Source organism: Rhinoraja longicauda, chromosome 2, assembly GCF_053455715.1.
Source record: "Rhinoraja longicauda isolate Sanriku21f chromosome 2, sRhiLon1.1, whole genome shotgun sequence".
Taxonomy (NCBI): domain Eukaryota; kingdom Metazoa; phylum Chordata; class Chondrichthyes; order Rajiformes; family Arhynchobatidae; genus Rhinoraja; species Rhinoraja longicauda.
The window spans coordinates 3,461,571-3,487,920 of NC_135954.1; the positions used below are offsets into that span (position 1 = coordinate 3,461,571).

A 26,350-nucleotide genomic window follows, 5' to 3' on the forward strand; every position below is an offset into this window, starting at 1 on the left:
GGTAACTTTGTCACACAAAGGGTGATGGGTGTATGGAATGAGCTGCCGGAGGAGGTAGTTGAGGCAGGGACTATTGCAACGTTTAAGAAGTATTTAGTAACTTTTATAACTTTGTCGACGGCAGAATCGTGGTGACTCTTTGTGTATGGCCTAGGTGAGCTCAGCTGTGTCATTTTATTGGGTTGTCTGCAAAACAAATAGGTACATGTGACAATACACTGATCAGCCAAAACATTATGCCCAGCTGCCTAACATGCTGTTGGTCCTCCGTGTGCAGCCCCATACGCAGCAGGGTGCGATGCACTGTGTATTGTGACACATTCCTCCCGTGACCACCATTAACATTTTCTGTGACTTGTGCCACAGTCGACCTTTCTGTCGGTTCGGACCAGACGGGATAGCCTTCGTTGCCCTCGCGCATCGATGAGCCTTGGGCGCCCAACACCCTGCCTGTCGCCGGTTTGTGGTTTGTCCCTCCTCGGACCACTGTCGGTCGGTACTCACCACAAGCCTTGCCGTTTCAGGGATGCTCTGACCCAGTCGTCTGGCCAGAACAATTTGGCCCTTGTCAAAGTGGCTCAGGTCTTTACTCCTGCCCATCTCTCCTGCATCCAACACATCAACTTCAAAAACTGACTGTTCACTTGCTGCCTAATATATTCTACCCCTTGACAGGTGCCATTGTAACAAGATAATCAATGTTATTCACTTCGCCTGTCAGTGGTCATAATGGTTTGGCTGATCGGTGTAAAGTATAATTGAATCATTGTATGGACAGGTACATGGATAGGACAGGTTTGGAGGGAGATGGGCCAAGCGCAGGCAGGCTAGTGTAGATGGGACATGTTGGTCGGTGTGGGCAAGGTGGGCCGAAGGGCCTGTTTCCACACTGTATCACTCTTGCGAGGTGTATAAAATCACGAGAGGAATAGATCGGGTAGATGCACAGAGTCTCTTGCCCAGAGTAGGGGAATCGAGGACCAGAAGGTTTGAGGTGAGGGGGGAAAGATTTAATAGGAACCTGAGGGTTATTACAAAAAGGGTGGTGGGTGTATGGAACGAGCTGGCGGAGGATGTAGTTGAAGCAGGGACTATCACAACGTTTAAGAATTAGTTAGGACAGGTTTGGAGGGATATGGGCCAAATGCGGGCAAGTGGGACTAATGTAGCTGGGACATGTTGGCCGGTGTGGGCAAGTTGGGCCGAAGGGCCTGTTTGCACTGTATGACTCTGTGACAAAAGTGAGTCACTCCAACATAGTTATACAGCACAGAACAGGCCCTTCGGCCCAACACAACCAGGGCAACCAAGATGCCCCATCTACACTAGTCCCACCTGCCTACGTTTGGCCCATATCCCTCTAAACCCGTCCTATCCATGTACCTGTCTAAATGTTTCTTAAACGTTGTTATAGTCCCAGCCTCAACTACCTCCTCTGGCAGCTCGTTCCATACACCCACCACCCTCTGTGTGAAAAAGTTACCCCTCAGATTTCTATTGAACCTTTTCCGCCCTCACCTTGAACCTATGTCCTCTGGTCCTCGATTCCCCTACTCTGGGCAAGAGACTCTGTGCGTCTACCCGATCTATTCCTCTCATGATTTTGTACACCTCTATAAGATCGCCCCTCATCCTCCTGCGCTCCATGGAATAGAGACCCAGCCCGGTCAACCTCTCCAGCACTTTGTGTCTTTTTTGTCTTGGTACACCGGCATCTGCAGTTCCCTGCGTCTTCAACCGTACCCAGCGTTACACATTCAAGTTCCCTTCAGGAAAGAAAAATAAAAAGGTGTTAAGGTATGAACTGCCGATGACTAGTGTGACCGTGAGCTGCCAGCAGCTCCCCAGAGGTTAATCATCCCCTCTAGTCCAAGGCATGGTCCTTTAGTGCAGAAGCGTAGCTAACAGTTTCAGCTGGAGAGTTGCTTCAGACGCCAACGTTTCTCCTCGAAGCTCCAAGAGAGAGAACCAGCGTGCCCAGGCCTCCAAAGACGTAGAGATAAGGTGGCTTCAGCACTTCAGCAGGTTAATGTTCGACTCTTGTGTCCTCTTGCGGCACCTCATTGTTCAATGCAGCCTTTGTACGCCGGTCTTCGCTCGTAGCTAGTAACGTCTTACTGTAAGGCACCGTTCTCCTCGTTTAAGGCAGTGTGTGGGTGTGTGTGTGTGTGTTAAGGCAACAAGGTAAATGCGCTATTAAGATCAGAAGTCCTGAGGGAACCGTCGGGGGGGAAAAAGATGGCGCTCTTTTTCACAGGGAGAGGCGGGCTCTGGTCGAAATATCCCAGCGTGTCTCAGCAGCGCCAGCTCTCCGATCCTCTACCCCCGACGTTGAGTATGGCTTAGGTTGGGCACCGTGGGAGGGGGGTCGAGTCTGCAAGCTAAGGTCGATGGCCGACGGGAGGGCAGTCCCACGCTGCCGGTGGTCGGCCCAATTCTGGCGCGCGTGAGCTCACGGTGCTAACTGCTCGCCGAGCACGTCGAACTGTAGCGTCTTTTCACAATCATGCTGATGTAGGCTTTCATCAGCCTGGCCAGGTCCACAACCTGCAGAGGGGAACACCACACAGCTCGTTAGTGCAGGAAGGAAGGAACCGCAGGTGCAGCTTTAAGTGGAAGACAGACAGAAAAAATGCTGGAGTAACTCAGCGGGACAGGCAGCCACAGCTCTGGAGAGAAGGAATGGGTGAGGTGTCGGGTCGAGGGGGTATGGGGAGAAGGCAGGAATGGGGTACTGATTGAGAATGGTCAGCCATGATCACATTGAATGGCGGTGCTGGATCGAAGGGCTGAATGGCCTCCTCCTGCACCTATTGTCTATTGTCTATTGTGATCATGGCTGATCATTTACAATCAGTAACCTGTGCCTGCCTTCTCCCCATACCCCTTGATTCCACTAGCCCCTAGAGCTCTATCTAACTCTTTTAAATCCATCCAGTAATTTGGCCTCCACTGCCCTCTGAGGCAGAGAATTCCACAAATTCAACTCCTCTTGTTATGAAGGCCAACATTCCATTAGCTTTCTTCACTGCCTGCTGTACCTGCATGCTTCCTTTCAGTGACTGATGCACTAGGACACCCAGATCTCGTTGTACGTCCCCTTTTCCTAACTTGACATTATTCAGATAATACTCTGCCTTCCTATTCTTACCACCAAAGTGGATAACCACACACTTATCCACATTAAACTGCATCTGCCATGCATCCGCCCACTCACACAACCTGTCCAAGTCTCCCTGCAACCTCATAGCATCTTCCTCACAGTTCACACTACCAAATTTGCAGATGATACTAAGCTGGGGGGTAGTGTGAATTGTGAGGAAGATGCAATAAGGCTGCAGGGTGACTTGGACAGGTTGTGTGAGTGGGCGGATACATGGCAGATGCAGTTTAATGTAGATAAGTGTGAGGTTATTCACTTTGGAAGTAAGAATAGAAAGGCAGATTATTATCTGAATGGTGTCAAGTTAGGAGGAGGGGGAGTTCAACGAGATCTGGGTGTCCTAGTGCATCAGTCAATGAAAGGAAGCATGCAGGTACAGCAGGCAGTGAAGAAAGCCAATGGAATGTTGGCCTTCGTAACAAGAGGAGTTGAGTATAGGAGCAAAGAGGTCCTTCTACAGTTGTACCGGGCCCTGGTGAGACCGCACCTGGAGTACTGTGTGCAGTTTTGGTCTCCAAATTTGAGGAAGGATATTCTTGCTATGGAGGGCGTGCAGCATAGGTTCACTAGGTTAATTCCCGGAATGGCGGGACTGTCGTATGTTGAAAGGCTGGAGCGATTGGGCTTGTATACACTGGAATTTAGAAGGATGAGGGGGGATCTTATTGAAACATATAAGATAATTAGGGGATTGGACACATTAGAGGCAGGAAACATGTTCCCAATGTTGGGGGAGTCCAGAACAAGGGGCCACAGTTTAAGAATAAGGGGTAGGCCATTTAGAACGGAGATGAGGAAGAACTTTTTCAGTCAGAGAGTGGTGAAGGTGTGGAATTCTCTGCCTCAGAAGGCAGTGGAGGCCAGTTCGTTGGATGCTTTCAAGAGAGAGCTGGATAGAGCTCTTAAGGATAGCGGAGTGAGGGGGTATGGGGAGAAGGCAGGAACGGGGTACTGATTGAGAGTGATCAGCCATGATCGCATTGAATGGCGGTGCTGGCTCGAAGGGCTGAATGGCCTACTCCTGCACCTATTGTCTATTGTCTATTGTCTATTGTCACCCAGCTTTGTATCATTGGCAAATTTGCTAATGGTACTTTTAATCCCTTCATCCAAGTCATTAATGTATATTGTAAATAGCTGCGGTCCCAGCACCGAGCCTTGCGGTACCCCACTAGTCACTGCCTGCCATTCTGAAAGGGACCCATTTATCCCACTCTTTGTTTTCTGTCTGTCAACCAATTTTCTTTCCATGTCAGTACCCTACCCCCAATACCATGTGCTCTAATCTTGCCCACTAATCTCCTATGTGGGACCTTATCAAAGGCTTTCTGAAAGTCCAGATACACTACATCCACAGACATAGAAACTAGGTGCAGGAGTAGGCCATTTGGCCCTTCGAGCCTGCACCGCCATTCAATATGATCATGGCTGATCATCCAGCTCAGTAACCTGTACCTGCCTTCTCTCCATACCCCCTGATCCCTTTAGCCACAAGGGCCACATCTAACTCCCTCTTAAATATAGCCAATGAACTGGCCTCAACTACCTTCTGTGGCAGAGAATTCCACAGATTCACCACTCTCTGTGTGAAAAAATGTTTTCTCATCTCGGTCCTAAAAGACTTCCCCCTTATCCTTAAGCTGTGACCCCTGGTTCTGGACTTCCCCAACATCGGGAACAATCTTCCCGTATCTAGCCTCTCCAACCCCTTAAGAATTTTATATGTTTCAATAAGATCCCCCCTCAGTCTTCTAAATTCCAGCGAGTACAAGCCTAGTCTCTCCAGTCTTTCTTCATATGAAAGTCCTGCCATCCCAGGGATCAATCTGGTGAACCTTCTCTGTACTCCCTCTAATGCTAGAATGTCTTTCCTCAGATTAGGAGACCAAAACTGTACACAATACTCCAGGTGCGGTCTCACCAAGGCCCTGTACAACTGCAGCAGAACCTCCCTGCTCCTAAACTCAAATCCTCTTGCTATGAATGCCAACATACCATTCGCTTTCTTCACTGCCTGCTGCACCTGCACGCTTGCTTTCAATGACTGGTGCACCATGACACCCAGGTCACGTTGCATCTCCCCTTTTCCTAATTGCCCACCATTCAGGTAATACTCTGCTTTCCTGTTCTTGCCGCCACCGGCTCTCCCTTGTCCATTTTCTTAGTTACATCCTCAAAAAATTCCGGTGCAGCCTGTCCTGTCCCGTTGAGTTACTCCAGCATTTTGTGTCTTCAGACAGTTTTTTAGTTTACTTTAGAGATACAGGGCGGAAGCAGGCCCTTCGGCCCACTGAGTCCGTGCTGATCACCACACTAATGCAATCCTACACACACTAGGGACAACTAACAATTTTTACCGAAGCCAATTTATCTACAAACCTGCACGTCTTTGGAGTGTGGGAGGAAACCGGAGCACCCGGAGGAAACCCACGCGGTCACACAGAGAACGTACAAACTCCACACAGACAGCGCCCTTTGCCAGGATGGAACCCGGGTGTCTGGCGTTGTGAGGCAGCAACTCTACCACTGCAGCACCGTGTGGGCCAAACGCAGGCAGGTGGGACTAGTGTAGATGTGGCATGTTGGTCGGTGTGGGCAATGTGGGCCGAAGGGCCTGTTTCCTCGCTGTTTCAATCAGTCCAGTTCAGTACAGTTTAGTTTATTGTCACGTGTACCGAGGTACAGTGAAATGCTTTTTGTCGCGTGCTAACTAGTCAGCGGAAAGACAACGCACGATTACAATCGATCCGTGTACAGTGTGCAGGTACATAATAAGGCGACCTTAGCAAAGCCTTTGTGAAAGTCCAGGTACACTACACCCACTGGCTCTCCCTTGTCCATTTTCCTAGTTGTTCAGTCTGAAGAAGGGTCTCAACCCGAAACGTCACCCATTCCTTCTCTCCCGAGATGCTGCCTGTCCCGCTGAGTTACTCCAGCATTTTGTGAATAAATACATAATAGGGGAACAACATGGAGGAGCTTGCGGTCTCGTGTAGAGACCGATGTCGGGAGCTCTAAACGACGCGGAAGGTTCGACCAGCTCCGGCCCGGGGTCCAATCGCCCAGCGTGGGGGGGGGGGCTGAGATTCCCCCCGATGCAGGAGCTCGATCGCCCCGACCGGCGGCTACGGGAGTCAAGATCGTCCCGTCAACGTGAGGTTCGAGGCCCCCGACCGCGGGAGGACAAAGAAGGGGAGAGATTGAACTTTGTCTCGTCTTCCATCACAGTGAGGAATGTGGAGGAGTCACTGTGGTGGATGTTCATGTTCCAATGTATTGTGTGTGTCCTGTTTCTTTTTATCGGTATGACTGTACGGCAAATGACATTCCTCGTATATTGCAAAACGTACTTGGCTAATAGAAACATAGAAACATAGAAAATAGGTGCAGGAGTAGGCCATTCGGCCCTTCGAGCCTGCACCGCCATTCAATATGATCATGGCTGATCATCCAACTCAGTATCCCGTACCTGCCTTCTCTCCATACCCCCCTGATCCCTTTAGCCACAAGGGCCACATCTAACTCCCTCTTAAATATAGCCAATGAACTGGCCTCAACTACCTTCTGTGGCAGAGAATTCCACAGATTCACCACTCTCTGTGTGAAAAAATACTTTCTCATCTCGGTCCTAAAAAACGTCCCCCTTATCCTTAAACTCTGACCCCTTGTTCTGGACTTCCCCAACATCGGGAACAATCTTCCTGCATCTAGCCTGTCCAACCCCTTAAGAATTTTGTAAGTTTCTATAAGATAATATAGAATATTCTGTAATAAAGTCCGATTATGATTATGGTTATAATTATGATTCTGATGGCAGGTCTTACCTCAGTGGTGTCAAACAGCAGCTCCCTCTCGTCCACCACTATCTTGTACGTCGTGCCGTGCGGAGCACCGAAGGAGCGGATGATCTCATACGGGAAGGTCTCCAGTGGCTTTGCCTCTCGCCTCTTGTACACGGACACAGAATCAGCACAAACACCCAGCCACAGCTCCTGCGGAAAGCCACCTTCCTTACACTGGAACACACAACACCACCCAGTGTCAGTATTCAATTGACAATTTATTATTTACAGTGAATCACTTTAGTTTATTGTCACATGTACTGAGGTACAGTGAAAAGCTTCTGTTTAGTTTGATTTAGTTTAGCTTTGTTTAGTTTATTGTCACATGTACTTTTAGAAGGATGAGAGGAGATCTTATCGAAACGTATAAGATTATTAAGGGGTTGGACACGTTAGAGGCAGGAAACATGTTCCCAATGTTGGGGGAGTCCAGAACAAGGGGCCACAGTTTAAGAATAAGGGGTAGGCCATTTAGAACTGAGATGAGGAAAAACTTTTTCAGTCAGAGAGTTGTGAATCTGTGGAATTCTCTGCCTCAGAAGGCAGTGGAGGCCAATTCTCTGGATGCATTCAAGAGAGAGCTAGATAGAGCTCTTAAGGATAGCAGAGTCAGGGGGTATGGGGAGAAGGCAGGAACGGGGTACTGATTGAGAATGATCAGCCATGATCACATTGAATGGCGGTGCTGGCTCGAAGGGCCGAATGGCCTCCTCCTGCACCTATTGTCTAATGTCTACTGAGGTACAGTGAAAAGCTTCTGTTTAGTTTAATTTAGTTTAGTTTAGTTTATTGTCACCCGCAACACGGTACAGTGAAAAGTAATTGTTTAGTTTAGTTTGGTCTGGTTCAGTTTAGTTTATTGTCACGTGTACCGAGGTACAGTGAAAAGCTTTTGTTACGTGCTAACCAGTCAGTGGAAAGACAACACATGATTACAATTGAGCTGTCCGCAGTGTACAAATACAGAATAAAGGGAATAACGTTTAGTGCAAGGTAAAGTCCAGTAGTGTCTGATTAAAGATAGTCCGAGGGTCTCCAATGAAGTTCAGTTGAGTTCAGTTTACTTTGTATTATCACGTGTATCGAGGTACAGTGAAAAGCTTTTGTTGCATGCTAACCAGTCAGAGGAAAGACAATACATGATTACAATCGAGCCATCCACAGTGTACAGATAGATGGTAAAGGGAATAACGTGAATAACATTTAGTGCACGATAAAGTTCACGAGAGTCTGGTTAAAGATAGTCCCAGGTTGTCCAATGAAGTTAAGTTCAGTTCAGATCAGTTTAGTTTATTGTCACGTGTACCAGTACACGAGGTACAGTGAAAAGCTTTTGTTGCGTGCAGTTTTGGTCTCCTAATCTGAGGAAAGACATTCTTGCCATAGAGGGAGTACAGAGAAGGTTCACCAGATTGATTCCTGGGATGGCAGGACTTTCATTTGAAGAAAGACTGGTTAGACTCGGCTTGTACTCGCTGGAATTTAGAAGATTGAGGGGGGGATCTTATAGAAACTTACAAAATCCTTAAGGGGTTGGACAGGCTAGATGCAGGAAGATTGTTCCCGATGTTGGGGAAGTCCAGAACAAGGGGTCACAGTTTAAGGATAAGGGGGAAGTCTTTTAGGACCGAGATGAAAAAGTTTTTTTACACAGAGAGTGGTGAATCTGTGGAATTCTCTGCCACAGAAGGTAGTTGAGGCCAGTTCATTGGCTATATTTAAGAGGGAATTAGATGTGGCCCTTGTGGCTAAAGGGATCAGGGGTGTGGAGAGAAGGCAGGTACGGGATACTGAGTTGGATGATCAGCCATGATCATATTGAATGGCGGTGCAGGCTCGAAGGGCCTAATGGCCTACTCCTGCACCTATTTTCCATGTTTCTATGTTTCTAACCAGTCAGCGGAAAGACAATACAAGATTACAAGCGAGCCACACAGTGTATAGATACATGATAAGGGAATAACGTTTAGTGCAAGGTAAAGCCGGTGAGGTTCGATCAAGGATAGTCCGAGGGTCACCAATAAGGTAGATAGTAATTAGGCACGGCTCTCCAGTTGACATAGAGTGACACAGTGTGGAAACAGGCCCTTCGGCCCAACTTGCCCACATGCGTTTGGTCATATCCCTCCAAACCTGTCCTATCCATGGACCTGTCTAATTGTTTCTTGGTAGGATGGTTCAGTTGCCTGATAATAGCTGGGAAGAAACTGTCCCTGAATCTGGAGGTGTGCGTTTTCACACTTTTGTACGTTTTGGCTGATGGGAGAGGGGAGAAGAGGGAGTGGGACTGGTCCTTGATGATGCTGCTGGCCTTGCCGAGGCAGCGTGAGGTGTAGATGGAGTCAATGGAAGGGAGTTTGGACCGAGGTACAGTGAAAAACTTTCTGTTGCGTGGTATCCAGTCAACGGAAAGATTATACATAGGGCGACGTGGCGGTAGAGTTGTGCCTCACAGCGTCAGAGACCCGGGTTCGATCCTGACTACGGGTGCTGTCTGCACGGAGTTTGTACGCTCTCTCTGTGACCGCGTGGGATTTCTCCTGGTGCTCCGGTTTCCTCCCACACTCTGAAGGCGTACACGTTTGTAAGTTAATTGTCTTCGGTAAAATTGTAAATGATCCCTGGTATTTAGGATAGAGGGCAGGGATCGCTGGTAAGAGCGGACTCGGTGGCCGAAGCGTCTGTTTCCACACTGTATCTCCAAGGTCTAAAGTATATAGTCTAAACTCATTTAGTTTCGTTTAGTTTATCATTGTCACAAGTGGGAGTGTGGAGTCAACAACCTGGAAGCATATGCGTGCAGTTAACGGGAAAACGAGTGTAGGAAAAGTCATGTACTAGGTTAATTCCCGGAATGGCGGGACTGGCATATGTTGAAAGACTGGAGCGACTAGGCTTGTATACACTGGAATTTAGAAGGATGAGAGGGGATCTTATCGAAACTTATAATAATAATAATAATAATAATGCATTACATTTAAACACTCAAACACTCAAAGACGCTTTACAGGGATTTCTAGAACATAGAGAAGTGAATAAATAGATAAATAAGTAAACGAACAGAGAAAGGAGACAGAAGGTGAGGTGACCTTCAGTGGTTGAAGGCAGTACTGAAGAGGTGAGACTTCAGTGATGTTTTGAATGTGGTGAGTGAGGAGGAGTCTCTGACGGTTTGGGGTAGTGAGTTCCAGAGGGTGGGAGCAGCGATGGAGAAAGCCCTGTCCCCCCAGGATCTGAGTTTGGTCCGGATGGGGGGGGGGACAGGAGATTGGCAGCAGCAGAGCGGAGGGTGCAGGTGGGAGTGTGCCTGTGGAGGAGGTCAGTCAGGTAGGATGGGGCCAGGTTATGGAGGGCTTTGTAGGTCATGAGGAGGATTTTGTATTGGATTCTCTGGGGGATGGGGAGCCAGTGGAGCTTGTAAAGGACGGGGGTGATATGGTCACGGATCGGGAAGTGGGTGAGTAGACTAATAAGATTATTAAGGGGTTGGACACGTTAGAGGTAGGAAATATGTTCCCAATGTTGGGGGAGTCCAGAACCAGGGGCCACAGTTTAAGAATAAGGGGTAGGCCATTTAGTACGGAGATGAGGAAAAACTTTTTCAGTCAGAGAGTTGTGAATCTGTGGAATTCTCTGCCTCAGAAGGCAGTGGAGGCCAATTCTCTGAATGCATTCAAGAGAGAGTTAGATAGAGCTCTTAAGGATTGCGGAGTCAGGGGGTATGGGGAGAAGGCAGGAACTGAGGACTGAGGATCTAGTGAGAGGGAGGAACTGAAGGAAATCCACATTAGTCAGGAAATGGTGTTGGGTAAACTGTTGGAACTGAAGGCAGATAAATCCCCAGGGGCTGATGGTCTGCATCCCAAAGGAACAAGAGGTCCTACTGCAGTTGCACAGTGCAGGGCCCTGGTGAGACCACACCTGGAGTATTGTGTGCAATTTTGGTCTCCATATTTGAGGATTGGACAGGGTAGACTAAAGGAAAAATGTTCCCGATGTTGGGGGAGTCCAGAACCAGGGGTCACAGTTTAAGAATAAGGGGTAGGCCATTTAGGACAGAAATGAGGAAAAACTTTTTCACGCAGAGTTGTGAATCTGTGGAATTCTCTGCCACCGAAGGCATTGGAGGCCGATTCACAGGATGTTTCCAAGAGAGAATTAGATTTAGTTCTTAGGGCTAAGGGAATCAAGGGATGTGGGGCAAAAGCCGGAATGGGAGTACTTAATTTTGGATGATCAGCCGTGATCATATTGAATGGCGGTGGAATAGGCTCCTGCACCTATTTTCTCTGTTTCTATGTTTCCATGTACTGAGGTACAGGTTTGTAGGTAAATTGGCTTCTCTAAATAGTGTGCAGGATAGAACTAGTGTTTTCACTCAGAGAGTTGTGAATCTGTGAAATTCTCTGCCTCAGAAGGCAGTGGAGGCCAATTCTCTGGATGCATTCAAGAGAGAGTTGGATAGAGCTCTTTAAGATAGCGGAGTCACATTGAATGGCGGTGCAGGCTCGAAGGGCCGAATGGCCGAATGGCCTCCTCCTGCACCTATGGTCTATTGTCTATTGTAAAACCCACACAGGTCATGGGGAGAACGTACAAACTCCGTACAGACAGCACCCGTAGTCGGGATGGAACCGGGTCTCCGGCGCTGCAAGGCAGCAACTCTACCGCTGCGCCACCGTGACAATAAAAGGAACTGTTTTGCGCTGTATCTCGACACTAACATGGACATTTCGAGGCGTGAACCTGTTGATATTCACCTCCACATCGAACAGGGTGGAGCCGTATCCCGACCACTCTCTGATGAAGGCCATGTATTTGACCATGGCCTGCTCTTGGCTCAGCCCCTGCATCGTCTTCCACTTGTCCACGATGTTGGCCTTGGCCGAGGAGACCTCCTCCTGCACCCACATCTCCAGCATCTGCTCGTCCTCCGACCGTGAGCGGCCGATGGACGAGGCCCGGAAGCTCCGCCTCAGCGTTCCCTCCAGGAAGCTGGAGCGCTTCCGCTCGCCCCTGTCTCCCGAGGGGGAGAAGGTCCGGCTGGTGGACTGGCTGATCCGGGCCTTCACCCTCTCCGTGGGGAACACCTCGTCCATCTCCGGCAGCGCCGCCTCCGACGACTGGTCTCCCAGCAGGAACTGGAGCCTCAACGCCGCCAGATACTGCAGGCTCTCCTCAGGCGCCGGGTAGTGGCTGCGGATCACTGCCTCGTGAGCCTGCGGTCAAAACACACGCACACACAGCAGCCCGTTAGTGGGGACTCGGAATGCCAACCGTCCCGTATTAGCCGGGACATCCCGTATTATGGGCTAAATAGGTTTGTCTGAATGGGTCCGCCCTTGTCGTGTATTAGGCCTGGATGATACTGTAGGCCCGGACACTGTAGACCCGGACACTGTAGGCCTGGACACTGTGGGCCCAGATGGTGCTGTAGGCCCGGACACTGTAGGCCCAGATGGTGCTGTAGCCCCAGACACTGTAGGCCTGGACACTGTAGGCCCAGATGGTGCTGTAGGCCCGGACACTGTAGGCCCGGACACTGTAGGCCCAGATGGTGCTGTAGGCCTGGATACTGTAGGCCCAGATGGTGCTGTAGCCCCAGACACTGTAGGCCTGGACACTGTAGGCCCAGATGGTGCTGTAGGCCCGGACACTGTAGGCCCGGACACTGTAGGCCCAGATGGTGCTGTAGGCCCGGACACTGTAGGCCTGGACACTGTAGGCCCGGACACTGTAGGCCTGGACATTGTAGCCCCTGCCGCTGTAGTCCCGGACAGTGTAGGCCCGGGCTGCCCGCATCCCAGCCCGGACGGCCGCCATTGGTGGATTTGGAGCACATGGCCGCTGGCTGGGTGAGTTCACGTGGGGCACAGGGCGGTAATGTCACCTTTTGTCCCTTATTTGGGAGTGAGGAAGTTGGCATCCCTAATGGGGACCAGAGAGATGCTGTCAAAGCTGGAAAGGGTGCAGAGAGGATGTGTGTAGGGAGGAACTGCAGATGATGCTTTACTCTTGCCACAGAGTGCTGGAGTAACTCAGCGGGTCAGGCAGCATCTCTGGAGAACATGAGACGTTTCTCTCGAGAGATGCTGCCTGTCCCTCTGATTTACTCCAGCATTTTGGGTCTATCTACAGATATTTACCTGGATGTTGCTGGGACTCCATTCCTTGGAGCGCAGGAGGATGAGGGGGGTCACATAGTTTAAGAATAAGGGGGAGGCCATTTAGGACTAAAATGAGGAAAAACGTTTTCAACCAGAGAGTTGTGAATCTGTGGGAATTCTCTGCCACAGAAGGCAGTGGAGGCCGATTCACTGGATGTTTTCAAGAGAAAGTTAGATTTAGCTCTTCAGGCTAACGCAATCAAGGGATATTGGGAGAAGGCAGGAATGGGGTACTGATTTTGGGTGATCAGCCACGATCATATTGAATGGCGGTGCAGGCTCGAAGGGCCGAATGGCCTACTCCTGCACCTATTTTCTATGTTTCTATGTTTCTATGATCATATCGAATGGCGGTGCTGGCTTGAAGGGCCGAAAGGCCTCCTCCTGCATCTATTGTCTATGTTTGTATGTTAACCTGGGGCCTCATATATGCCAAGCATGTACTCTACCACAGAGCTACATCCACTGCCCAAGGCTTCCCATGGTCTTACCTGTTCAAACATGAAGGCAAACTCCACGCTGTCCTTCGGTACGCTGTCCATGTCAAAGAAGCAGTACAGTTTGAAGTAGAAAGCCCACGAATCTCCTGAAGTGGCGGCCAACCTGGGCAGAGATAGATAGATTCTTGATTAGTGCGGGTGTCAGGGGTTATGGGGAGAAGGCAGGAGAATGGGGTTAGGAGGGAGAGATAGACCAGCCACGATTGAATGGCGGAGAGTAGACTCGATGGGCTGAATGGCCAAATTCTTTTCCTACCCCTTATGACCTTACGTGCCCGGGATTGGTGGGAAGATATTTCCTTTCCATCGATCAGCCGCAAAGGGCTGGAAGGAGGACATATATGCGACGCGGTGGCGCAGCGGGTAGAGCTGCTGCCTCACAGTGCCAGAGACCCGGGTTCCATCCTGACTACGGGCGCTGTCTGTACAGAGTTTGTATGTTCTCCCCGTGACCCACGTGGGTTTTCTCCTGGTGCTCCGGTTTCCTCCCACACTCCAAAGGCGTGCAGGTTTGTAAATTAATTGGCTTGGTATTAATGTAAAGTGTGTGTGGGAAAGCTTTTGCGTGCGGGGATCGCTGGTCGGCGTGGACTCGCTGGGCTAAAGGGCCTGTTTCCGCGCTGTATCTCTACACCACAAGCTGAAGTAAAATAAAGCAAAATCTCAAAGACGCTGATCACCAACGGGGATGAAACAAAATACAGAGCGGAGGTGCAGAACCTGGCGGACTGGTGCTCTGATAACAACCTGTCCCTAAATACCACCAAGACCAAGGAGCTGATCATCAACTTCCGTAGGTCACACAACGGGGAATACGCCCTGATCTTTATCAACGGGGACAGTGTGGAGAGAGTGTCCAGCTTCAAGTTTCTGGGCACTCACATTTCGGAGGACCTAACATGGTCCAATAATACTGCTGCGTTGGTCAAGAAGGCACAGCAACGACTGTTCTACCTAAGAACACTGAAGAAGTCTGGTCCACCCCAACAGCTGCTGACGACCTTCTACCGCTGCACCATAGAGAGCATCCTAACGCATGGCATCCCTGTGTGGTACCTCAGCTGCACGGAGGCAGAAAGGAAAGCTCTACAGCGGGTAGTCCATAGAGCTCAGAGGACCATCGGAACACAGCTACCAGCCTTGGAGGGCATCTACAACACACGATGCCTCAGAAAAGCCACCAGCATCCACAAAGACTCCTCACACCCCTGCAACAGTCTGTTCAAACTCCTTCCATCGGGCAGACGCTACAAGGCCTTCTACGCCCGCACCTCCAGACTCAGGAACAGCTTCATCCCCAGGGCCATAGCTGCTATGAACCGGTCCTGCTGAGCCGGATGGTCACATCGCACAGTGAACCGGCACAGACCTACTTGCACTTTATTCTGTCTTAAAACTGTTACAATTTGTTTCGTTGGGTTGTTTAAATGAATACTGACTAGCTAATTAAATGATTGCATCGTATGGGAGGCGCGTTCCCAATCTCGTTGTACCCCTGTACAATGGCAATAAAGATATATTGTATTGTATTGTATTGTGTTGTATGTTTGTAGGTTAATTGGTTTCTGTGAATTTTCCTTAGTGCATCGTGGGACTGGATGAGAAAGTTGGATGACATAGAACTCGTCTGAACGTGTGATCGCTGGTCAGCGTGGGACCGGTGGGCCAAAGGGCCTGTTTTCGTGCTGTACCTATAAACTAAACTGAAACTAAGAAATAAGCCCTTCAGGCCAATCCGTCTCTGCCGACCAAGAAGCCCCACAGGTACATGGATAGGACAGGTTTGGAGGGCAATGGGCCAAGCAGGCAGTTGCGTGCGGCACGGTGGCGCAGCGGTAGAGTTGCTGCCTTACGGTGAATGCAGCGCCGGAGACCTGGGTTCCATCCCGACTACAGGTGCTGTCTGTATGGAGTTTGTAGGTTCTCCCCGTGACCTGCGTGGGTTTTCTCCGAGATCATCGGTTTCCTCCCACACTCCAAAGACGTGCAGGTTTGTAGGTTAATTGGCTGGCCAAATGTAAAAATTGTCCCTAGTGAGTATAGGACAGTGTTAGTGTGCGGGGATCGCTGGGCGGCGCGGACCCGGTGGGCCGAAGGGCCTGTTTCCACACCGTATCCCTAAACTAAACTAAACTAAACGTGGGACTAGTGTAGATGGAACATGTTGGCCGTTGTGGGCAAGTTGGGCCGAAGGGCCTGTTTCCATTCTCTATGACTTTATGACTAGCGACTATTTACAGGTCAATTAACCTACATGTCCCAGCATGAGTAAAGAGTAATACTTACTTTTCAAACTTTGCCAAAATATCAACTACAATCGTTCTGCTTTCGATCGCTTTATTTGTCGTGCCTTTGTGTTCGAAGAGGGCAAACATATTTCTGCTGTAGTCCATGCCTAACCCACGCATTAGCTTCTCAACAACCTGGAAGAAACAAAACAGTCTTACTTTAGTTTCGCTTAGAGATACAGGCCCTACGGCCCACCGACCGGCGGTCCCCGCACACTTACACCACCCGACACAGACGAGGGACAATTTTTACATTTAGACCAAGCCAATTAACCTACAAACCTGTACGTATTTGAGGCGTGGGAGGAAACCGAAGATCTCAGAGAAAACCCACACAGGTCACGGGGAGAACGTACAAACTCCGTACAGACAGCACCTATTTCCCCCAAAAGTGTTATTTAATAAATTACACATTTACCACAAAGGCTTTTATTTTATATTGGAACCAGAGATTTATTTTGTTCTCCACAGATGCTGCCTGACCCGCTGAGTTACTCCAGCACTCTGTGAAACGTCACCTATCCATGTTCTCCAGAGATGCTGCCTGACCCGCTGAGTTACTCCAGCACTCTGTGAAACGTCACCTATCCATGTTCTCCACAGATGCTGCCTGACCCGCTGAGTTACTCCAGCACTCTGTGAAACGTCACCTATCCATGTTCTCCACAGATGCTGCCTGACCCGCTGAGTTACTCCAGCACTCTGTGTCCTTTTTGCCCACTCTACTAACTTAATGCAACGGCTCATCCATGTTCCAGTTCGTTGCGGGAGAGAGCAGAGCAAGGTGAAGCTCACAAGCTTGCACGCATAGGTGACGTTTCGGGTCGAGACCCTTCTTCAGTCTGAAGAAGGGTCTCGACCCCAAAACGTCACCCATTCCTTCTCTCCCGAGATGCTGCCTGTCCCGCTGAGTTACTCCAGCAGTTTGTGTCTGCCTTCGATTCAGACCAGCATCTGCAGTTATTTTTTCCTATGGGCTTGCGTGCATGGTGGCCTTACCTCCCCGGCAGTGGTGTGGGAGTTGATGGTGATCTTACACGAGCCTCCTCCGTGACAGTACACCGTTGTGGTCATCTCCTGCCTGGTCATCATGGCGATTATCTCCTCTCGGGAAGGCACGTACTCTCTCATTTTTGTTTTCTTCAGGGATACATAGATGAACGAGGCGAATTTCTCCAGCTCGCCGGGAAATTGGTCTCGAATCCTGGATGGAGAAGCAAATACCAATGATCAATGAGACGCTCAGTCTAGTTTAGTTTAGAGATACAGCGCGGAAACAGGCCCTTCGACCCACCGTGTCCACACCGACCAGCGATCCCCGCACGCTAACGCTATCCCACACACACTAGGAACAATTTACAATTATGCCAAGCCAACTAACCTACAAACCTGTGAGTCTTTGGAATAGTCATAGAGTGATACCGTGTGGAAACAGGCCCTTCGGCCCAACTTGCCCACACCGGCCAACATGTCCCAGCTACACTAGCCCCACCTGCCCACGCTTGGTCCATATCTCTCCAAACCTGTCTGATCCAATAGACAATAGGTGCAGGAGCAGGCCACTCGGCCCCTCGAGCCAGCACCGCCATTCAATTTGATCATGGCTGATCATTCTCAATCAGTACCCCATTCCTGCCTTCTCCCCATACCCCCTGACTCCGCTATCCTTAAGAGCTCTATCTAGCTCTCTCTTGAGTGCATTCAGAGAATTGGTCTCCACTGCCTTCTGTGGCAGAGAATTCCACAGATTTACAACTCTCTGACTGAAAAAGTTTTTCCTCATCTCAGTTCTAAATGGCCTACCCCTTATTCTTAAACTGTGACCTCTGGTTCTGGACTCCCCCAACATTTGGAACATGTTTCCTACCTCTAACGTGTCCAACCCCTTAATAATCTTATACGTTTCGATAAGATCCCCTCTCATCCTTCTAAATTCCAGTGTATACAAGCCTAGTCGCTCCAGTCTTTCAACATATGATAGTCCCGCCATTCCGGGAATTAACCTAGTAAACCTATGCTGCATGCCCTCAATAGCAAGAATATCCTTCCTCAAATTTGGAGACCAAAACTGTACACAGTATTCCAGGTGTGGTCTCACTAGGGCCCTGTACAACTGCAGAAGGTCCTATCTAGGGATAGGACAGGTTTAGAGGGATCCGGGCCAAACGCGGGCAGGTGGGACTAGTGTAGCTGGGACATATTGGTCGGCTGTTGGGCAAGTTGGGCCGAAGGGCCTGTTCCCACGCTGTATAACTCTATAACAGCCCCATACCAACTTCTACAGATGCGCCGGAGAAAGCATTTTATCGGGATGCATCACAGCACGGTTTGGGAACAGCTACATACAAGACCAGCAAGAAACTGCAGAGAGTTGCAGAGACTCCAAGTGCGGTCCATGTACCTGTCTAACTGTTTCTTAAACATTGGGATAGTCCCAGCCCCAACCTCCTCCGGCAATTTGTTCCATACACACACCACCCGTAATGTGAAAAAGTTACCTCTCGGATTCTCTTAAACCTAAAAAAATGAGAGAAAATCTTATAGAAACATATAAAATTCTTAAAGTATTGGACAGGCTGGATGCAGGAAAAATGTTTCCCGATGTCGGGGAGTCCAGAACCAGGGGCCACAGTTTAAGAATAAGGGGTAGGCCATTAAGGACTGAGATGAGGAAAAACTTTTTCACCCAGAGAGTTGTGAATCTGTGGAATTCAGTGGAGGCCAATTCACTCGATGTTTTCAAGAGAGAATTAGATTTACCTCTTTGGGCTAAGGGAATCCAGAGATATGGGGAGAAAGCAGGAACGGGGTACTGATTTGAGATGATCAGCCATGATCATATCGAATGGCGGGGCTGGCTCGAAGGGCCTTATGGCTTACTCCTGCACCTATTTTTCTATGTTTCTATGTTTCACCATGAACCCATGCCCTCTAGTCCTAGATTCCCCTGTTCAGGGCAAGAGACTCTGTGCATCTGCCCGATCTATTCCTCTCATGATTTTGTACACCTCTATAAGATCTCCCCTCATCCTCCTGCGCTCCATGGAATAGAGACCCAGCCTGCTCAACCTCTCCCTGTAGCTCACACCCTCTAGTCCTGGCAACATCCTCGTAAATCTTCTCTGAACCCTTTCAAACTTTGATAACATCTTTCCTATGGCATGGTGCCCAGAACTGAACACAAATGCGGCCTCACCAACGTCTTGTACAACTGCGGGAGGAAAACCGGAGTACCTGCCGAGCCTACTCCGCCATTCAATCATGGCTGATCTAACTCTCCCCCTCAACACTAATCAAGAATATATCTATCTCTGCCGTAAAAATATCCACCGCCTTGGCCTCCACAGCCGTCTGTGGCAAAGAATTCCACAGATTCACCACCCTCTGACTGAAGAAATTCCTCCTCACCTCCTTCCTAAAGGTATGCCCTTCAGTTCTGAGGCTGTGACCACTGGTCCTGGACTCTCCCACTAGTGGAAACTTCTCACAATAGACAATAGATGCAGGAGTAGGCCATTCGGCCCTTCGAGCCAGCACCGCCATTCAATGTGATCATGGATGATCATCCACAATCAGTACCCCGTTCCTGCCTTCTCCCCATACCCCCTGACTCCGCTATCATATCATATCATCATATCATATCATCATATCATATATCTACAGCCGGAAACAGGCCTTTTCGGCCCTCCAAGTCCGTGCCGCCCAGTGATCCCCGTACATTAACACTATCCTACACCCACTAGGGACAATTTTTACATTTACCCAGCCAATTAACCTACATACCTACATATGTGCTCCTAGAATGTATAGTTTCATATCAGAGAACATTATTCCGATTACGTTAACTCTTAAACATTAAATTTAATTTGTGGTGTGTGGGGATGAGAGAAGGTGACAGAATTAAGCTTGGTAAAGAATATTTTAATTCACACCCCAGAGGACTTACTGCCTGAACCTGCTAAATTCCAAAAAAGGACACAAAATGCCAAAGTATCTTAGTGGGTCAGGCAGCATCTCAGGAGAACATTGATAAGTAACGTTTCGGGTCGAGACCCTCCTTCAGAGAAATGTCAGAAAATTTCAAAGGCCTCATTATTTTCCAGTGAATGTGAAAGCAAACTCCTCCGCATTCACTGCCCTGGCTCCTACACAAAGAATAGGCATCTGGGACTTGGTGCCAGCCTGTGCAACAGTACCTCAGACAAGATTAGCAGCACTAAGATCCGAGGGAAAAACATACACGCTCTCCATGATGCTTGATTAGAAGCTAGAATAACGCCGTAACATGACACACAACTGTGACGTCTGAATAGAAAACTCTGGAAATACACAGCTGGGCTGGCGGGGAGATCATTGACCTGAAATGTTTGCTCTGTTTCTTCTTCCACAGGAGCTGCTTGGCTTACCGATTGTTACCTGCATTTGATGTTTTTATTTTAGATTTGCAGTTTTTATTTTTATTTTCATGCACGAGAAATCAATCGACATCTTGGCAGCAATACTGCTCCACATCTGTGCTTCCTGTTATTTCTCACTGCCCTTCAACAAGAATCTGCTGACTGCTCAATATTTCTATCTAGTAAGGCCACCTTAACAGGAAACACGAGCCTGCTGATCGAGGACTATTTTGTGGATGTCTGAGGTTTCACTACTGGTTTTAGGGAGGAAAAAGGTCATGCGTTTATATCCATGTGAATAACACCACTGCAAGATTCATATCCTTTATACTGTAGTTTGCAAAAAATGTCAGAACTCCTGCAGGCTTGTGGTTCTCTTTCTTCTCATGGAGAGTCGTCGTTTATTGTGACACTTGAACCCACATCACTTTCAGTATTAATTTTGCACAGGTTAAATGAATGGCAGACAATGCCAATGTTATCATATATCATATCATATCATATATATACAGCCGGAAACAGGCCTTTTCGGCCCTCCAAGTCCGTGCCGCCCAGCGATCCCCGCACATTAACACTATCCTACACCCACTAGGGACAATTTTTACATTTACCCAGCCAATTAACCTACATACCTGTACGTCTTTGGAGTGTGGGAGGAAACCGAAGATCTCGGAGAAAACCCACGCAGGTCACGGGGAGAAAGTACAAACTCCTTACAGTGCAGCACCCGTAGTCAGGATCGAACCTGAGTCTCCGGCGCTGCATTCGCTGTAAAGCAGCAACTCTACCGCTGCGCTACCGTGCCGCCATGTTGGCGTCCATTTCTATTGTAGTTCAATATCCCCGATCGGTATACTTCCACTGTCTGTCCTAAGTGATGTTTGCTTACTACTAGTATAACAGTAAAAGAATTAAAAACCTTTCCTCAATTCATATTTTAATCACACCCTGAATTTTTCAGGCATTGCCAACTCATTGACTAGCATCCCATCCATGAGCTTGAACATTCACTTCTTCCATTACTATCATGCAATGACAGCAATGTTTAGTTTAGAGAAACAGAGCAGAAACGGGCCCGTCGGCCCACTGACTCCATGCCAACCAGCGATCCCCATGAAAGAGCACTATCCTACACACTAGGGACAATTTCCAATCTTTATCGAAGCCAATTAACCTATCAACCTGTACATCTTTGAAATGTGGGAAGAAACCCAAGCACCTAGGAAAACCCACGTGGTCATGGGGAGAACGTACAAACTCCATACAGACAGCACCCCTAGTCACGATCAAATCCGGGTCTCTGGCGCTGTAAGGCTGCAACTCTACCACTGCGCCACCGTGCCGCTCATCTGGAAGGTGATTGCACCCTACCCACCAAACCCCTCTGACGTGCAACATAGAGGGCAGCAGCTGCACAAAAGTCACCAACTTCAAGTCAAACATCATTCTGATTTGTAAATTTTTACCACCGCTCCTATATGTTTGCTGGGTCAAAATCCTAAACCCTCTTTCCTAACCTAATAGCAGTGTGGGAAGCCATGTAACCTTAAGATTCCGCTATCATTAAGAGCTCTATCTAGCTCTCTCTTGAAAGCATCCAGAGAATTAGCCTCCACGGCCTTCTGAGGCAGAGAATTCCACAAATTCACAACTCTCTGGGTGAAAAAGTTTTTTCTCACCTCAGTTTTAAATGGCCTCCCCTTTATTCTTAGACTGTGGCCCCTGGTTCTGGACTCCCCCAACATTGGGAACATTGTTTCTGCATCTAGCTCCTCTCATGATCTTGTACAGCTCTGTGAGATCGCCCCTCATCCGCTCAGGTGATGGGTGGGTGTCTGCTAGGGTTGCCAACTGTCCCGTATTAGCCGGGACATCCCATATTTTGAGCTAAATTGGTTTGTCCCGTACGGGACACCCCTTGCCCAGTATTAGGCCCGGACGGCGTGTAGGCCCGGACACTGAAGCCCCGGACACTGTAGGCCCGGACACTGTAGGCCCGGACACTGTCGGCCCGGACACTGTAGGCCCGGACACTCTAGGCCCGTACACTGTTGGCCCGGACACTGTAGGCCCGGATACTGTAGGCCCGGACACTGTTGGCCCGGACACTGTAGGCCTGGACAGTGTAGGCCCGGACACTGTTGGCCCGGACACTGTAGGCCTGGACAGTGTAGGCCCGGACACTGTAGACCCGGACACTGTAGCCCGGGGGCCGCTGTAGGCCCGGACGCTGTCGGCCCGGACAGTGTAGGCCCGGAAACTGTCGGCCCAGACGCTGTAGGCCTGGACACTAAAGGCCCGAACACTAAAGGCCTGGACACTGTAGGCCCGGACACTAAAGACCTGGACACTGAAGGCCCGGATACTGAAGGCCCGGATCACTAAAGGCCTGGACACTGTAGGCCCGGACACTAAAGGCCTGGACACAGTAGGCCCGGACAGTGTAGGCCCGGGCGCCGCCTAACGGAGGTTGCGTAGCAACCAGCCTCCCGGCCCGGGCGGCCGCCATTGGTGGAGCGGGAGCACGTGGCCGCTGGCTCGGTGAGGTCGCGTGGGGCGCGGGGCGGTGACGTCACCCTTTGTCCCTTATTTGGGAGCGGGGAAGTTGGCAACCCTAGTGTACGCGGGGCATGGGGCCATACCTCTTGAGGTGGATCTTGAGGTAGCGGAGGATGGAGCGGCCGGGCAGGAAGGTGCAGGCCAAGCAGGTGAGCAGCTGCCAGCTGCGCAGGTGTGCCGGGCTGTCGGGGTGTGGGACCTTGGTGGTCTGTTTGATCAGCTGGCAGTACAGCTCGTCACGCAGCGGCCGCAGGTCCTGGCCCGTCTGCAACACACCCTGGACAATGGGGACGGGGTCAGCCACCGACTCCATCTGCTGCAGGGAGTTGAAGAGGCGGGTGGCTTCCTCCTGGAGGCTGGTGTAACCCTTGTCCTTCAGCACTGCAGATTAAAGCACACATACACACACACGTCAGTGGAGGATGCAACTGCAGAGGTGGAGGAACAAAACTGCAGGTGCTGGTTAAAATCAAAAGTAGACACACAATGCTGGAGTAACTCAGTGGGTCAGGCAGCATCTGTGGAGAACATGGATAGGTGACGTTTCACACAGTGCTGGAGTAACTCAGTGGGTCAGGCAGCATCGACCCGAAACGTCACCCATGCGTGCAAGCTTGTGAGCTTCACCTTGCTCTGCTCTCTCCCGCAACGAACTGGAACATGGATGAGCCGTAGCATTAAGTTAGTAGAGTGGGCAAAAAGGACACAGAGTGCTGGAGTAACTCAGCGGGTCAGGCAGCATCTGTGGAGAACATGGATAGGTGACGTTTCACAGAGTGCTGGAGTAACTCAGTGGGTCAGGCAGCATCTGTGGAGAACATGGATAGGTGACGTTTCACAGAGTGCTGGACTAACTCAGCGGGTCAGGCAGCATCTCTGGAGAGAAGGAACGGGTGGCGTTTCGGGTCGAGACCCTTCTTCAAACTGATGTCAGGGGAGGGGGCGGGACAAAGATAGGATGTGGTCGGAGACAGGAAGACTAGTGGGAAAACCGGGAAGAGGGAGGGGATAGAGAGGGAAAGCAGGGACTATCTGAAGTTAGAGAAGTCAATGTTCATACCGCTGGGGTGTAAACTACCCAAGCGAAATATGAGGTGCTGTTCGTGCTTATCTTATAGAGACGTGTAAAGCTATAAAAGGACTGGACAAGCGTGATGCAGGAAAGATGTTCCCAATGTTGGGGGAGTCCAGAACCAGGGGCCACAGTCTAAGAATAAAGGGGAGGCCGTTTAAAACTGAGGTGAGAAGAAACTTTTTCACCCAGAGAGTTGTGAATTTGTGGAATTCTCTGCCACAGAGGGCAGTGGAGGCCAATTCACTGGATGGATTTAAGAGAGAGTTAGATTGAGCTCTATGGTCTAGCGGAATCAAGGGATATGAGGAGAAGGCAGGCACGGGTTATTGATTGTGGATGATCAGCCATGATCACAATGAATGGCAGTGCTGGCTTGAAGGTCTGAATGGCCTCCTCCTGCACCTATTTTCTATGTTTGCATGTTTCTATGTACAATTTGCGCTGGGCCTCACTCTGGCAATGAAGAAGGCCCAGGACAGAAAGGTCAGATTGGGAGTGGGAGGGGGTGTTGAAGTGCTGAGCCACCGGGAGATCAGGTTGGTTAAGACGGACTGAGCGGAGGTGTTGAGCGAAACGATCGCCGAGCCTGCGCTTGGTCTCGCCGATGTAGAGGAGTTGACATCTGGAACAGCGGATACAGTAGATGAGGTTGGAGGAGGTGCAGGTGAACCTCTGCCTCACCTGGAAAGACTGTCGGGGTCCTCGGATGGAGTCGAGGGGGGAGGTAAAGGGACAGGTGTTGCATCTCGTGCGGTTGCAGGGGAAGGTACCTGGAGAGGGGGTGGTTTGGGTGGGAAGGGACGAGTTGACCAGGGAGTTGCGGAGGGAACGGTCTCTGCGGAACACAGAAAGGGGTGGAGATGGGGAGATGAGGCCAGTAGTGGGATCCCATTGGAGGTGGCGAAAATGTTGGAGGATTATATGCTGATCTACAAATCTACAAACCTGTGCGTCTTTGGAGTGTGGGAGGAAACCGAAGATCTCGGAGAAAACCCACGCAGGTCACGGGGAGAACGAGCAAACTACGTACAGACGGCACCCGTGGTCAGGATGGAACCCGGGTCCCTGGCGCTGCAAGCACTGTAAGGCAGAAACTCTACCACCGCGCCACCGTGTCACCCGTTAGTCTTTCCACTGTCTGGTTAGCACGCAATGAAAGCTCTTCACTGTACCTTGGTACACGTGACAATAAACTAAACTGACAAGGGCCTGTAACCATGCTGTATCTCCACCTTCTTATTCCACCCTCCCCACACACTAGGGGCAATTTTACAGTGGGCCAATTAACCCACAAACCAGTACGTCTTTGGAGTGTGGGAGGACACTGGAGCAACTCTTTAGGCGCTAAAATAAACTGGGGCAGCACGGTGGCTCAGCGGTAGAGTTGCTGCCTTACAATAGACAATAGACAATAGGTCATCTGTGGGTCCGGACGGGGGTCTTGAAGGTTGCGTAGGTGGGCACGGCAGCAGGGGATTGTGGGAGGGCATTCAATAGACAATAGACAATAGGTGCAGGAGGAGGCCATTCGGCACTTCGAGCCAGCACCACCATTCAATGTGATCATGGCTGATCATTCTCAATCAGTACCCCGTTCCTGCCTTCTCCCCATACCCCCTGACTCCGCTATCCTTAAGAGCTCTATCTAGCTCTCTCTTGAATGCATTCAGAGAATTGGCCTCCACTGCCTTCTGAGGCAGAGAATTCCACAGATTCACAACTCTCTGACTGAAAATGTTTTTCCTCATCTCAGTTCTAAATGGCCTACCCCTTATTCTTAAACTGTGGCCCCTTGTTCTGGACTCCCCCAACATTGGGAACATGTTTCCTGCCTCTAACGTGTCCAACCCCTTAATAATCTTATACGTTTACAGCGAATGCAGCGCCGGAGACCCGGGTTCCATCCCGACTACGGGCGCTGCCTGTACGGAGTTTGTACGTTCTCCCCGTGACCTGCGTGGGTTTTCTCAGAGATGTTCGGTTTCCTCCCACACTCCAAAGACGTGCAGGTTTGTAGGTTATTTGGCTTGGTGTAAATGTAAAAATTGTGTGTAGGATAGTATTAGTGTGCGGGGATCGCTGGTCGGCGCGGTCCCGGTGGGCCGAATGGGCCTGTTTCCGCGCTGTGTCTCTAAACTAAACTGAATACAAACTTTAGACTCTACAGCCAGAAGAAAATGTCTTTAAAACTTACGACTTAGATTGATATCTCCGTAAGGTAGAGGAAGTAGAGGGGCATGTAAGGGGTGTTGTGTGTAACGTAGAATCGGGTTTCTTTTGTAGATTTGTTCCACAACTTCACCATTCAGACAGTTTTCCTGAAATGAAGAATAGCAGATAGAATTAAATTGCTTTCTCC

General features: G+C 49.7%; 1 protein-coding gene across 1 annotated transcript in view; it reads right to left on the reverse strand.

Moving 5' to 3' along the window:
• Positions 1–1,599: 1,599 nt before the first annotated feature.
• The window catches only part of myo10 (myosin X), a 200,360-nt gene continuing 175,609 nt past the window's right edge, over positions 1,600–26,350 (reverse strand). The window contains exons 36-43 of the mRNA XM_078426665.1: positions 26,186–26,309; positions 23,000–23,297; positions 16,960–17,164; positions 15,959–16,095; positions 13,664–13,775; positions 11,766–12,224; positions 6,988–7,179; positions 1,600–2,547 (exon numbers count right to left, since the gene is read on the reverse strand). Coding sequence (XP_078282791.1) covers positions 2,461–2,547; positions 6,988–7,179; positions 11,766–12,224; positions 13,664–13,775; positions 15,959–16,095; positions 16,960–17,164; positions 23,000–23,297; positions 26,186–26,309 — 1,614 coding nt within the window. The 3' untranslated portion in view covers positions 1,600–2,460. The remainder of the gene's footprint in view (positions 2,548–6,987; positions 7,180–11,765; positions 12,225–13,663; positions 13,776–15,958; positions 16,096–16,959; positions 17,165–22,999; positions 23,298–26,185; positions 26,310–26,350) is intronic.